General features: G+C 36.3%; 1 protein-coding gene across 10 annotated transcripts in view; it reads right to left on the bottom strand.

The window, feature by feature from the left end:
• WNK2 (WNK lysine deficient protein kinase 2) overlaps positions 1–15,898 on the bottom strand; it is a 241,129-nt gene that overhangs the window by 46,912 nt on the left and 178,319 nt on the right. For all 10 annotated transcript variants that reach the window (XM_074198336.1, XM_074198339.1, XM_074198337.1 and 7 more), the window contains 8 exons: positions 14,913–15,224; positions 14,029–14,078; positions 11,763–11,931; positions 11,554–11,670; positions 8,777–8,944; positions 8,311–8,356; positions 2,846–2,965; positions 471–1,513 (listed from right to left, as the gene is read on the bottom strand). In XM_074198336.1, coding sequence (XP_074054437.1) covers positions 471–1,513; positions 2,846–2,965; positions 8,311–8,356; positions 8,777–8,944; positions 11,554–11,670; positions 11,763–11,931; positions 14,029–14,078; positions 14,913–15,224 — 2,025 coding nt within the window. The remainder of the gene's footprint in view (positions 1–470; positions 1,514–2,845; positions 2,966–8,310; positions 8,357–8,776; positions 8,945–11,553; positions 11,671–11,762; positions 11,932–14,028; positions 14,079–14,912; positions 15,225–15,898) is intronic.

The following is a 15,898-nucleotide window of genomic DNA, read 5'->3' as shown; positions in this document are numbered from 1 at the left end:
CTCTTTGTCTCTGGAAGCCCTGACTCTCTTACTTACTTTTCCCTAATAATTTGGAGAGCTCAAGAATAGGAGGAAGCTGATTTATACATAACCAAGCAGCTTAGTTTCAGCTTACTTACACATCTGACAACCTGTTTCTAATGCAAAAACACATCCACTAACTCATGCTCCTTCAAACAGGGAATTATTTGTTATAGAAAGTTGAGGGGGGTGTAGTGAAATAGTAGGGCCCAAGTGGGAGGGGGGGGGAGGTGATTAGATTGTGATAAAGTGCCAGGAAATTCTCTCCTGGCAAGTTTCAGCTCTGTGGGTGGCTTCCCCCTTCCCCCTTATCCCCCCCCCCCCCAATTCTCTAGATTCCTTTCCCTTTTATTTGAAATTCCCTTATAACATATTCTTTCTAGTTGTGCCCTGTGCCTCCCTCTCATATTCCACAGATAGCTTCTCCAATTAAAGGCATATCCACTCACCCCCTGTCCAGGCAGGGCATGGTATGAGGACATATCTGCAGGGATGAATGATGGTAGTTTTTCATCAGCAGCAGAAGCGGTACCACTGGAAGCTTGGTGGGAGCCAAGAGTGGAGGCCAAAGTAAGAGCAGGAAGCAAGTCTTCATTCAGTGGCTCCAGTTTAAATTCACTGTCGCACTGTTCCAGAGGGGTTCCTGCTGAGGCAGAAGAAGTGGGGACATACTCCTGGTAGAGTAAGTTGCGCAGCTTCTCATCTAGGCTCTTAATCGTGTTGTCCACAAAGCCAACTCGAGGAGGTGGTCCTTCCCCATCCGATTCAAATGCAGTTGGTGGCTGTGGGAGACTGGTCGCAGGGCCAGCACCACTCACTGGCTGGGACTGGCTAGGGAGGCTTGGTTGCTGGGGCATGCCAGTAGAGACTTGAGGTGGGCTTGGAACTTGAGATGCTTTGAGTGGTTCTGATATGACAGCTGAAGGAAGCATTTGATTGAGGAAAAGATGAGTAGTCCCACTTGGCTGGCTGGTCTCAGGCCCAGGAACAGCAGAGAGCACTGTCTGAGGTTCTGGGATAATTTCCGAGATAGGCCCTGCCTCTACTGCCAAACTGGAAAGAGCAAGGACAGACTCTCGACGTCCCCCCGTGCAACAGGTGACCTCCAAAGTAGGGCCACAAACATCTTGGTCGCTTTTTTGTGCAGGTGGGTTGGCAGGCTTCACAAGTTGAAGATCATGAGCTTCCATCATCAAAGAGCTGCTGGGGGCAGGAGCTTCATACTGACCAGCTGGTTTCGGTGGCTCAGCAGGAGTCCCTCCCTGGCCCACATTCACAGCTGGCTCTAGGACACACATAGCTGGCTCTGGCAGCATGGAAGCTGCTATTTCTGCCTCATTTGGCAAGACAGTCAAAGGTACAGAGGTCTGTGCCAAAGGAGCTGGTGTCCCGCTGTGAGTGTCACCAAGAACAGCTTGAATGGGAAGTTGTGTACCAACTAAGATGTTTTGGTGTTCTGTCCGTGACAGCAGGTCCTCACAAGGCTCTGGATCTGGAATGGGAAATAAAAACATCTTGTACCAGGTAACCTTACTCTGTGTCTATTATTCATATAATGTAATCTTTAAGCAGCTCAACAGAGACTTCAATTCCTCTGAGTGCTCTACAGTTCTAAATTGTAGACCTTTTATATCCATTATCTTGTTTGAGTCTTTCCTAAACAGTTAGGATATTTAAACATTCACATCTCACAGAAGCAGGAAGAATTGACCATGAGTTGGTTAAAAAAAGAGGGGGAGGGGATAAATTCAAAATCAAGTGTCTCTCACCATCTAGATGAGCTTTCATCAGTCACTATTTCTTTTGGCTGAAGTTTTTGGTCCTTTCCAGGGTTCCTACATTCTACTAATGAAATGTGAATCTGAGTCTGATATTTTAAAAACAAACAAAATACAAAAAAAAAGAACAACAAAAAAACCCAAACTGGAGCTATGAAATTTGGAATATGAGCCCAGTCCTACACTAATATGCTAATAAGTGAGGCCTCAGAGAACCAATCACATCATCTCAGCCTATAAAATGGACCTAACTGCCTAACCCAATACTTGTTTCAAGGATATTGTGAAATGAGCTAACAATGTGAAAGTACATTAGAAAGTACAGAACATTGAAAACATAATATTTTGTTTAAAAAAGAAAAGAATAAAGAAGAGCATATATCATTATCTAGGGGCTTTGGAAGATAAATTTAACTTTAAATTAAAGGGTTCATGTGAATAGGCTATCCTTTAGATTAACCTTTCTGAAAGGGTTGTGAGAATTTAACACACTGAGATTCTGGATTGATAAAGGCAAAGGATTCTTTAATGGAAAATTAGGACTTTGAAGGATAGTTTTCATTATGTGTTAGTTACTTATCCTAAGAATGTTTATCTGATGTTATGATGGAAATTAATTAGAAAATATATTTTACTATACGGCTCATATTTTATATAAGATCAAGATTCAAGCCATATAGTTAGTCTAGCCCCCAAATGCCCATAAATAAGACAAATTTACTCAAAATTCTTTCAGAAGATACTTCCAAGGTCATGCAATCCAACCTAACACTCAAAGGAGGGGGTTCCTTCTACAACATTCAGGATAGAGGGCCACCCAGCTCCCTGTGGGTACCATTATACAGAGAATGTAAACAGATAAATAAGTATCTACAGGACACAGAACAGAATAGGGAAAATGGAATGAAGTCAAATAAATCTCATCATAGTACAACCTTTCTATGATGTATTCAGCTGCAAAGAGAAGGAAAAGCAGTTTTCTGGTTACACAATTAGAATCCCTGAGCTTAGAGATATTAGAAATCGCTATTTTCTTCTTTCCCTACCTTGATATCCTTCAGGCTGCTGGGGACATAAGAGAGGAGGGGGAGAAGACTCAGGGACCTCTGCTGTCGGATTTTCTGCTACTGGACATATAATGAACCACCTTTTTCCAGTATGTAGAACTATAGGTATAATGAAAAGAAAGTCAGTCAATACTACAAGAATTACAAATTCTTTGTCTTAATCAAAGTCCTTCCCTGCTGATTAATTTTCCAAGGAAATGACTCCACAAGACATGTACTAACCTTCCAGTCACTCTCTCTTCCCTTTATATAAAACTAGTACCAATTCATGCAGAAAAGACCTCTTCTACATGAATTGGGACTAGTTATATATCAAGCTCAGTTAAATAGGAAAGAGGCTTTATAGATGCATGAAGCATGCATGTAGGGAAAGACTTTTCTTCATTACCAATATGATAGGAAATATGAGAAACTAAATTTGGACTTTTTAGGGAGCCCTCTACACTCATGACTTTTTGACAGACATGCCTCAGATTCTAAATGATGTTAAAAAAGCATCTCTGGACCACAACTTCAGGCCTCTCTTGTTTGAAGGACCATTCTGCATGATTAACTTTGGGGGAATCTTAATTGAGAATATAATGGAACTCAAGGGCAAAGAGAATAGACAGAAAGGATCTATGAACTTAAAAACATCCATTGTCTTGTCACACTTTAGAAACAGGGGAAGTAAAAAGTAATCTCTTCATATCTTTTTGTCCTGTATATTTCCTGTCAATGTCTTTTCTATAAGCCTTCCAAAGACTCATCTGTTCCCACACAATACTTGATGGCTTTTCTTCTCTTTTTTTAAGAATTGCCTATTATTTCTGTTCATCATTGACCTTCCACTGTCTTTTATGATACTTATGTGTGTAAGATCTCACTGGAAATATATTACTTCTATTGAGGGTCATCTTTCTATTGTTTGGGATTATCTGAAGTTTTGACTCAAAAACATTGGAATTCCAAAATTCCCCAACCTTATCCCATGACCAGGAGAAGAACTGGTATTAAGGAAATGGGTTTTTGAGTCAGACATCATTGAAAACATAGCAATTTAATACAATTAAAAATATTGCCGATTCCCAACTATGATCCATTCTAGTCTCTCAACTGTTTACATCTCCTCAAAATACATGGGCTAACTCTATGAGTGGGCACCATAGCATTTCGAGGTTCAGACAAAATAGATTTTTTTCTTACACTGTATTCTTCCACTGTGAATGGTTATTTATCAGTTGCTTCTACATTTTGATGGATTTTATGATGAAAATTTGCTGCAGTAAATAGGACCTTGTTATCTGTAACTAGGAATATTTGGACAACCTCACCATGAATTATAAATTCGTGTTTTAATTTGGTTGGAGATACTTTCCATGATAGCAAAAACCTTAGGAATGCAAAGTGTAAGATAAAGTATATATTCAGAGTTTAATAAAAGTTTCCTGAATGAATAAGTGATTGTCCTGCTACTTTTCCCCATTATATCTGTGGATCACTGTTTACATTCATTTTTATATCTGTCATCCTATAGTTCAGCTTAGTGCATATGTAGGAGAAATCTTATTTGAATACATTTTTAAACATTTTTTTCTGAATCTTACTTCTTTAAAAAAATCAATAATATATGCAATAGGATATCATATTATCTATAACAACTCAGTTGGAAGGCAGACATTGGTCTACTGTGCAAAATCATAAGTCTGTCTTTCCTTTCTCATATTCCATTGACAATACCCTTGATATATTTATAGACATTTTCATATATTTGTGAGATGAAAAAGAAAATATGTAGGTTGATTGTTAATGATGCTTCCTTGTAAAAACACTGGCTGATCTTTTCCATTTTGGAAAATGAATACATTTGTATAAGTCTGAGCTCATCCTATGAGATATTTGTCTTTTGGTTATGTTAGTGTGAGGATAAGAACTAAGAACTTCCCCCTTTGAATGATTATTTAAAAAAATCAATCCTTGAATGCCTAGAATTGTGTTACCACCAGCACAGAATTTTCTATATATGTTTCAACAGGTTCAGTTAGTTTCACTGACTTCCTCTTAAGAGTTATTATCACTTCCTCACATTTATTTTGGTTACAGAGTTCAAATGTGGTGAGGTCCCACTATCATTGTCATGGAAAACCACATTATCCATGTTTTTGATTGGACCTGTAGCTTTAATGGTAAAGGAAGTACCCAATGAAGAAACTGGTCTGCCAGTATCAAATAGCATTGGAATTTATAGTCTTAGAGAAACAGATGACCGTAAAGCCAATAGTAGATATATCCCATTTTACATCTGTTTGTTCTCCTTCTGGTTTTGTCTACAAATACTCTTTGGACAATGTAACTTGGTGTATCTCTGTCAGCTCATTTTTCTTTTAGATATTTTTCACTGTTGCAGGAATCAATATTGCTTATGGTCTTCAGCTATCTATGTCTGTAGTATTTTGTAAATATTCTAACCTTTGGTAATGTTCCACTTGGCAAAGTTAAATAGGTGCTCACAATGGCAGTTTCTGGGTTTTTCTGACCTCCTTCTGAGAGGAGAACATAAATTGCTAATGTGGGTTGAATTTTTGTCCCTCCCCACTATTTTATAAATCTTTATTGGAAAGGTCACAAACTTTAATATTAAGTAACTAAATTTCTTTTGTTCAGTATTTGTGGGAAAATAACCTTGGAGAGAAAAATTATTTTGTTGATTTCTAGCCAAGGTTGACTTTATTTGGGGGGGGGCAAAGGTTGAATGAACACAAGTTAGGGGAATGGTGATATAAGACATTGACTTTATTTTTGCCCATTTCTTATATACTAGATCTGGCAGATTGTTTCAACAAGATAAATAGATTCCCACATATGTTATAATCACATTTGACATTTTCTAATCATTATCCATTGTTTCTAATTTTTGTATTTACTTTTGCTTTAGTCAGTTGAGGATATGCTGATTCCATATAGGTGATTTTGAAATTATTTCCAGGTCTATAATTATTTTTAGTCAGTTAAAATATATTTATGTAAATGAGAAAACTTAAAGAACTATTGTACTGAACACCTGCCAATCGTCTTTTTGAAGACTGGATTTGTGAGTTCTAGGAGCAATTTAAAAGACAGAGTCTTATATTTCTTATCCATTAGACATATTTTTCAATAATTTTTACTATCTTTCTTTCTCTTAGTTCTTACCTTCACACTAACATAACCAAAAGACAAATATCATAGTTATTTCTAAGTCTTGATGGGCTCAGACTTATACAAATGCATTCATTTATACATTCAATGTTTTAATACAACTGGACTCCTAGTGGGTCCTCATTTTCTTCCTCCTCCTTCCTGTTCTCAGGCATCAGTACAGACTGTCTTATATAACTAAAACGCCCTCTCTCTCTGCTCTTTAAATTTTTTTTTCTTCAAGGTTCAGATCAGGCATCACTTTCTCCAGAAAAGCTTCCCTGCCTTGCCAGCTGAAAGTAATACCTCTTTTACTCTACTTTGCATCATTCTCAACTATTTACATATGTTCTTTGCCCTGCTGAATTGTAAACTTTTCAGCTATCTAAACTCCAATGACTAGTATATGATGAACAATTAATGTTTGTTGAACTGAACTGTCAAATGTAATTTTTTTAAAGTTTCCCTCTTATTCCTTTGCAATAGCTCTGCAATGATTTTCATCCTAGTCTGTTTGATGATGCTTTTTATAAACATTTCAAGGAAAAATGACTATATGTGCTATAAAATTATGTTTTCAGGTGCCCTGACTTTTATTTCCCTCTCCAAAAAGAATCTGGCAACTATTCTTTTAATAAAAATAAAATAAAAACAGGTACCTGCAGGGGCCTCCATGTTTCCTTGGAAAACCACAATTAACAGTATCTGCATGATACTTTTACTTATTTGGTTAAACATCTCCCAATTACATTTTCATTGGGTTTGGGCAAGACTAAGTATTTTTGAAGGACACCAGAGTTTGTCACCTCTGATGTAGACTATCAAAGAACTCTGGATTTTGTGATACAATAGAAGCAAAAAGGGTACACAAGCCTGAGAAATTTTGTATTTTTGTCCATCATGAGGAAAGATGTGGTTAAAAAATACCAGCAAATGTTGGGTGAAACTTTTGCGATTAACTTCTGCCTGGTCAAGGTGGCCTTTCTTTAGACAAAGCATCTACCACTGAGCAGACATTTGACACTTTCCCAACTGGTTTGAATCTGTCAAAATTTTTTTTTAGGTTTTTGCAAGGCAAATGGGGTTAAGTGGCTTGCCCAAGGCCACATAGCTAGGTAATTATTAAGTGTCTGAGACTGGATTTGAACCCAGGTACTCCTGACTCCAAGGCTGGTGCTTTATCCACTATGCCACCTAGCCGCCTCCCAAAATGTTTTTTTGATGAATGTGGAAATATTTATGCTAAGATGCTCCTGCTTTCTCTTTTACAAAGAGTATTTTTCTCCCTACAATTAGTCTTTGGACTAATCGGAAAGAAAAATTTTATAGTCTTTTTTAAACTATTACTTTTAAAAGCATGTTCAGTTTTCCTGAATTATACGATTTCCTTTTTCTTCTATCAAAGATCAGACTAGTTTCTAATCCATCCCTCAAGATAACTCTTCATAACCAGCTCAAGAGGGCATCCTCAAAACAATTAAGTTAATAATCAGACTAAGACTAAAATTCTTAAACTTTCTCCGGCAGTCTGTCAAAGCTTGTAGACCTCATTCTCAGAAGCATGCTTTTATACGTATCAAATAAAGAAGAATGTTTGTATCTATATAAAATTACAGAAAAAGTTAATTATACTGAAATGTAATTATTTAAATATTAAAGAAACAAGTACAGACCCTAGGTTAAGAAGTCCTGGATGAAGAGTAGAGAAGCCTTTGATTATTCTCATGAAGAGAAGAATCCCCTCAAGTTTGACCTTCAGAAAAGGAGAAACTTTGGAGGGAATGGCCAAAGAAGGACTGAATGGTTTTGGGAAACCAATTTTCTAAGGATATAACAAAGATGAATATTATTGATCTGTTTAATAAAGCAAAATGTAAATCAAATTTTTACCAGAGACTTGTAGCCATGTTCTAGCTAACTGTGCAGAATTTTGTCCTTTTTTTTCTGGAAACACTATAAGCTGTGGCATAGAAAGAAGTGGAGTGTGAGATTTTGAAGGCTATGTGGAAATTCAATCTAGTTTTGGTCCCTTTCTCTAAGAAGAAATATTTAGATCTGTTGTTTTCATATATATATATATATATATACACACATATATATATATGTATGTATGTATGTATGTATGAATAAAAAATTGCTTCTGGAAGGCTTGTGCCTAAAATGCAGCATATACCATGTTCTTCCTTGTGTCAGGGCTTTCAAACACCAGAATACCTTCTACATCATGAGACATGAGGATAACATTTTTATACAGTTTTTTGGAAGGGTAGCAAGGAAGGTATGCTTACCATTTTGTTGATACACAGGGGCATTCACTTGAGATTGTCGAGTCTCCTTTTCAAGGGACAACAGATTAGAAATTAATATGATTAATGTGAAAAATGAAACTTTTTCAAACACATTATGTTATAAATTACAAACTTAACCTTAGGAGGTCATCTAGCCAGAGATCCTAAAAGTAATTTCTTCTTTGCTTTTCTTACTTTAAGATATGATCTTTTAATATCCAAGCTTGGAACTTATGTGAAGTTAAATTGAAATTGAAAAAAAAAAAGAGGTCACCCAGTCCAACCTTCTCCCTCACATTAGATTATCTTTAGTGGCTACTAATATTTCTACCAGAAGTCCAGTATATAATTGACCAGAGGCACTTATATCCCCCTCATGGAAGATAATATGAATACAACCTTTAATGGGCACCATATATCTGCAACAAGACTTTGATATTTACTAACAGAGCCACAGCAAACTCACTTCTCCTGTGTCAAGTCCAGAGGCATTATGCTGAGGGCTCATCCCTTGGTCAGAATTCTGTTCACATTCCATATCCTCACTGAGCATGTCTTCAGCTTTATCAATGATATCTTTCATTTGTTCAATGAAGGTTTCCTTTTCGGTCTGAAGTATGAATTCATTCTCTACCTGTAAACACAAAGGGCTTAGAGGAACAATTTCATTTTAAAAATAGGAATGATGATCTGCAAGGAGTGTTGATGAAGGGAACCCTGTGGTATGGGGTTTATGATCCCTTCTAGAGAGTCAGTGATTTCTTGATATGAAATAGGACCCTGTTGTTATACTGTGGGTATGTGTGTGTATGTATGTGTTTTGAAACCAGAATGGAAATTCTGGTAATTTAAAGAATTCCTGGAGATAGTCTTCCTCTACCAATGTTTTTTAATTTATAATCCTCCAGATTTATTTGGGATACTGAGAGGTTAAGTAATTTGCTTAAGGACAGAGGCACTAAATGTCAGATTCCCAAGGCCAACTTTCTATTCACTATACCACGTTGCTTTTCAAAGAAAATGTAATTTGGTAGCATTGAGAAAAACACTCGTAGAATAGAATGACAGATTATAGCAGAGAAATAATGTATGCATACATCAGCATGGCACAATAGAATTGAAAAGTGACATGACTGAGAAACATTAAAGAAGGCAGAGGTTTAGGTGACTATCTGGATGGGATGGGGAGGGAAGTTATACATTTTTTTTCACCTGTGTACCTGATAGAATTACAGACAAAGACATGAAAGTCAAGAGTAGAGGCAAGTTTGGCAAGATAATTAAGAAAATGGTATTTTGCTGAATCTGAAATTTAAAAGGGGAGCTAGTTGGTATAATGGATAGAGTGAGGCGTCTGGGATCAGGAAGACTCATCTTTCTCAGTTAAAATTCTGTCTCAGACATTGACTAGCTGTGTGACCCTGGGCAAGTCACTTAACCTTCTTTGACTCAGTTTTTTCATCTGAAATGAGCTACTCCAGTCTCTTTGCCAAGAAAACCACATATGGATCAGAAAAAGTCAAACATGACTAAATGACTAAACAGCAAAAGAAATTTAGAAATGTTGAGACTGCAGTGAAAATGTCATGTCATTCTTTTTAGTATTTTAGTAATGCTGTCCATAATTACCTTGGCAGTGTTAGCAGCTGCAACACATAGCACACACTGAGCTTGTGATCGACTAAAACCAACACTTCTAAGTAAATTTTATATCCTAAATGGGAGGACTTGATCATTATTTCTGTTAAGTTTCAGATTTTTGATTTGGGATAGGCAGACAATGAAGCTTTAGAATACTGACTCTGTCAGTTCATATGTTGGCTATCTCATATGGCTTTAGGTCATTACAAATTTGTTGGAAATACTTTTTTTTGGTTTCTTCTAAATCATTAAAAAAATACACATGAAAGAACAAAGTCAAGAAGAGACTAGAGGATGCATGTGAAGACCTCTCATCAGTTTGACAATACACTCTAGACTTCATTAAGACATCAGGCAGGTTCCACTAAGTCTTAGAGATTTTTAGGAGATGTCAAATTCTACTAAAATGTCAAGTTCCCTGATTCTTCCATATCTTTGTAATATACAGCTATCTGAGATTACAAAATCTTATGTTTTCAACCGAACAAAACGGCATCTTTTTTGCCACTCTTACTAATAGTCTTAAATCACATTTAAACCAAATTATAATGTAAAGCTTTCTTGATCTAGTCTACAATTTTTTTTTTTTTTTTTGCCAAATACAGCCTTTTCCTTCTCAATGGGGCATTTGATGACTTCTCAGGAGCTAATTCTTCTCATATCTTAACCTATGTATAGACTGAAGTCTTGATACAATTTTTGTTCCAAGATGTTTCTTATATCTTCTTTTTATTTGTTTTTGCAAGGCAATGAGATTAAGTGACTTGCCCAAGGTCACACAGCTACTACATATCAAGTATCTGAGGCCAGATTTTCATTCAAATCCTCTTGACTTCAGGTTCAGTGATTTATCTAATATACCACCTGTAGTTGCTTCCTGTTTCCTCTTTTCCACATCATAATCTTCCATAGGGCAAAGGTATAAAAAAACAGCACCTGTGACCTTCCCCAAGTTCCATTCTAGATTTCTTCTATTTTTCTAAACTTATAAACAAACAGATCTAAGTTTCAGTTCGTATCACAGCTGGCACCTTGGACTCATGCCCAAGACAGCACAGTATAGCCATGTCTAATTTTACAGATGGGCAGCTTGATAGCCTTTGGTAAGGAGAAAGCAACCTTCACAATACAATTCTCTTTCCTGACTAAGGACAAGATTTCTTGAAATTTTTTGGTCATTTGTGAATCATCCTTGATGTTTCCAAGGATTATTAAAAGTTGTTATTTTATCAGAAGATCTATGATTATCTTCCATGGGCAGTCTACCCATTAAATAACTCGGAGATGATGCTGAGTATCTCTTTCCTATCTATTCACAGAAAAATATTTATCAATTCTCTAACTTCCTGACAATAATACAAATACCTCTTTGCTGCCTTAGAATATTTTTTTTTATTCTGACCACTTTCCTAGATCATTTATTCTATCACGCTTAGAAACTTTTTATATTTTGTAGAAAAGCTAAAATTTAATAAAAGAAATTTTAATGTGTGTCTACACTTCCTATGCTAAGAACCCTTGCACTAAGGGAAAGCTGTAATATAAATAAATCAGTGCAAGATTTTTTTATTTATCATAGGAAATCTGAAAGTCAAGTCTTACCATATATGTAGCAATTTCTTCTGGAGCATCCCCATCAAGATCAAACTTAAAGGTTACCATTTTGTGATTGTGTGTTTCCAATTGGCACTCTACCATTTTATCTCCAGTGTTACATACCTAGAAAATACAGATGCTTATCGGTCACTAAAGCAGGTTAAACATACACCCCCCCCCCACACACACACCCATACCCACCCACCCCAACTCACATTAAGGATAGTTAATTTTGATTTGTTGGATTTTTCTTGACGTGACCGAGTCCGGGTGGACTTCCTATGATGCTTCTTTGAAGATTTTCCTTCCTGTTTCCCACCTCCAAATGCACCTTCACAGCTATCACTCATTTCTTTTCCTGAAGCCACATCAGATCCTCCATAGCTTCATCAATACCAAGAATATTTATTCAGGGTGGGGAAGAAGAAAGAAAAACAAAACAATGGAAAAAAAAAACCACACTTGAACTTTAAAAAAAAGCAGTTTTCAGCAGCAAGATTTTAAAATAACAAAATACTGCAATATTTTAACCTGAAAAATCATCATGTTTTTAATGTAGGACCACAGACTAAGAGTGATGAAGGACCTCACAGGTCACCTAGTTCAGGTTTCTCATTTTAATAGAGAAAAATGAGACCAATGGGAGTTGCCTAAAATCACCCAGGTAACAATCATTGAAGGCAAAATATGAACCCAGGTCCTTTGGTGTCAAAGCTTTTAGCTGTGGGGATCAGACAGGAAATCCCCCATAATTCCCTTTTAAGACCAATTAGCTGAAATGAAACATCTCAATTTTTAGGGCATTATAATAAATCTTAGAATTCCGAGGTGGAAAAAAAAAGAATTCAGAAGTGGTTATCAACCTGAAAAAGACTCACTTCTATAACATATTCGAGTATTCAAGTGGTCAATTACTCTAATCATTAAGAAGTTTTTCTCATACTGAGTCTAAATTTTTCTTCAATTTTCACAAATACTTCTTGGCTATAGTAGGGAGTATTAAATCTAATATCTCTCTTCTATGAAATGTTCTTTCAAACACTTGAATACATCAATTATATATTATCTCCTAAGCCCTTTCATCATAAAGTCTATCATATCTAGTTCCTTTTACTGATCCTTTTATGACATTTCCTTCACAGTTCTAGTATGAACAGGATATCTGCCCAACTAATCTGAAGACCAGGCAGGGAAATTTCTAATTTTAAGAATCAGACAAGTGGCTTCATTAACTAGGACAAATCAAGGGTATAAAGAAACCAGCATAGTGATTGACAGATTCAAAGCATTGACCCATGCAGTAAGTGTCCTGAAACTACTAAGGACACTAAGGGATGTATTATAGAAAAGTGTTAACTTTGACCTTTTTTTTTTTTAGGTTTTTGCAAGGGAAATGGGGTTAAGTGGCTTGCCCAAGGCCACACAGCTAGGTAATTATTAAGTGTCTAAGATAGGATTTGAACCCAGGTACTCCTGACTCCAGTCCTAGTGCTTTATCCACTGTACCACTTAACCGCCCTGACCTTTTTCTTAAAATAATAAAGGGTGTACACTAAACATGCCCAAATCATATAAGAACATGAAGGATTTCAGGCTCTAAGTCTCTAGTTCTCAGTTTCTCTATTGAAAGGTGAAAAATTACATTCATTTGGAGAGAAGAGGAAGAGTAGTATAGGGTAGTGTAGCAAAAATAACACTGAGCTGAGAGTCATGAACCCTACATTTTAAGTCTGTCTCTGCCATGAACTAGATCTGTGACCTTGGGAATGTCATTTTTACTTCCATGGGATCTCAGTTCCCCCAACTGCAAATGGAGTAGTTTGAAGCACTCATTAAGTGTTTCTTTGCTCAATTCATATTGGAAATGCAAATACAAAAGACTCTTTTGGTCTTTTTTTGGGATGGAGGGGGAGGAGGGGAGAGAAAAGGTACCACACAATCTTGATTAGGATGAGATCTTTACTCAATTTAGATGATAAGCATTCTAACTCCAAAATGTTTTGACTCTATGACTTCAAGTCAGACAAGAATCCCCTAAGGTCAAAATAAACTCTATGAAAAGAAAACAAAGTTAAAAATTTATGAACTTTTCCCTAGCATATAGCTTGGCAATATAGCTTAATAGATAAATAAATCTTTCTCTCTCTGACCCTCTTCCCCCAATACTTTTTCAAATAGGATACATTATGTTTATAAAGACAATTAAATATATGTGTTTATGTCTACTTGTATGAATGCATGTGTACATGTATGCACATGAGACATGTATTTTTTTAATACCAGTCAGAGAAACATAAGGGACCTCTATTTAGCCATTCTAGATAAAGGAATAGTTCATCATTTTGCGAATGAGGCAAGTGTAATTCTATATGCAGATCAGTGTATCCACTCTTTGTATCAGAGGGAGAACAATTCAAGGCTATGCAGAGTCCCAGATGAAATGCCAGTAATACCTGGCTTTTGAGTTTTAGGCAGAATTACCTTTCTGAGTTCTGCAGGAGAGTTGGTTGTTTCTCTTGGATTGTCTGCTCCTGAAACAAAACAAGGAATGAAAAAGAGAAAGCACAACAACAAATTTTGATTACTATGAAGTCACTGGTAAATTCATGACTCCCTGATTCTTTATATATGATCTTATACATAACAAAACAGATAAAAGTTTCTAAAAAGTCAGTTTGTAGGGGCAGCTAGGTGTCTTAGTGGCTAGACCACTGGCCCTGGAGTCAGGAGTTCAAATCCAGCCTCAGACAGTCAAATAATTACCAAGCTATATGACCTTGGGCAAGTCACTTAATCCCATTGCCTTTCAGAAAAACAGAACAAAACAAAACAGGAGTCAGCTTGTTATTATCATTTAATTAGACTCAAACTGATTTTCAAAAAACTGGCAGAATCCACAAGTGAATGAAAACAAATCTTTTCTCTTTGTAAAAATAGGAAGACATTCTCTCACACCTGAAAAGGAACATAATGGGCTAACAGTGAGTTTTAGCCTGTGTCTTTCCAACTTCACTGAAGGGAAATTTCTCTATCACAGAGCATGGGGAAAAGGGAAAAACACTGAAGCCACTACACTGTAATGTGAACTTAGCTAAAACATGAGCTAAGAAGGGAAGTGAAAAAGAACATTAAATCCATTTAACTACCCTAGAAAGGATGCTTTAAGCAAGTAATTAGTGTTATGAATTGCTATCCATGAACCTCTGCCTTCTACTTAAAAAGAACCACAGCCACAATCATCATGGTTAAACTTAACAGTTTAATGGTTTGGGTCAATTTAAAAATAATTTTCTCTTTGTAAATTTTTGAGCTATAACTCAAAGAACTGACTAATTGAAAAGACTTTTAGAGCAAAAATATTATACCTCTTGAGGTGGTTCTGTTGTCAACTGGATAGTAGGACATGGAACGGGAGCTGAAGGTCCCAGGGAGTGGGGTGGGTTTGGTTGAGGCAGGAGGCCAGTTGTCTGACCAGGCAAACTAGGATCAGCTGACACAGTAGTGGTAGCCAGAGTACAAGAAATTTGAGGAAGATGCTCTGTAGCAACGATGGGAGGAATTATTTCAGGCTGGAACTGCAGAGGTGGAGAGAGGACTGCTGATGCTCGAACTGGTACAACAGGGACCTGGGCTGCAACATCCACGGCATATGGAGGGGGGTGCCCAATAAGTATTTGCTGTGGCATAATGAACAACAATGCATATTAGGGGTTCTTTATTTAATCCATGGATTAAGAATCAAACTCTAAAAGTAATAATGGTAATCATGAAGGAAACAATCCCACACAAATACACAGGACACCAGAACAATGAATTAAAATTATCCAGCTTGAATTCATTTGATAACTATGATATAATTACATATTCTATATATATAAATATGTGTATAATCTTCATATACACATATATATGGAAATAGGTCAGAAAATTTCAGTAACTTTTTTATTTAATCCCAAATTAAAACCAGTACTTCATATATAGAGTTCTATTTCATTTTATGGCCTTTGGGGGGTGGTATATGACATGTAAAGGCAAGTCAGATTTACATATGTTTTACAAATTTCTAAATAATTTGGAAAAACTGGATAAGAGCTCATAATGCCAGTCATTACAAGTTAGTTCAGCTTAGAAAACTCTTTGAATGACCATCAGAACTTGTTTCTAATCTGAGACCATCCTGGAGCATTCCATTTTCTGTCCCCAAATTCATGCATTATATTATTTCAATCCATGCACAGTGATTGAGTTATTACTGATTAAAAAAAAGGAAAAAAACCCCAACAAAAACTTGAGCCACAAAGGTGCGCAGACACACATACACACACAAGTATCAAGTAATCAATACTTGCCA

Source organism: Macrotis lagotis, chromosome 8 (genome assembly GCF_037893015.1).
Source record: "Macrotis lagotis isolate mMagLag1 chromosome 8, bilby.v1.9.chrom.fasta, whole genome shotgun sequence".
NCBI lineage: Eukaryota > Metazoa > Chordata > Mammalia > Peramelemorphia > Peramelidae > Macrotis > Macrotis lagotis.
This window is presented reverse-complemented; position numbering and strand designations above follow the sequence as displayed.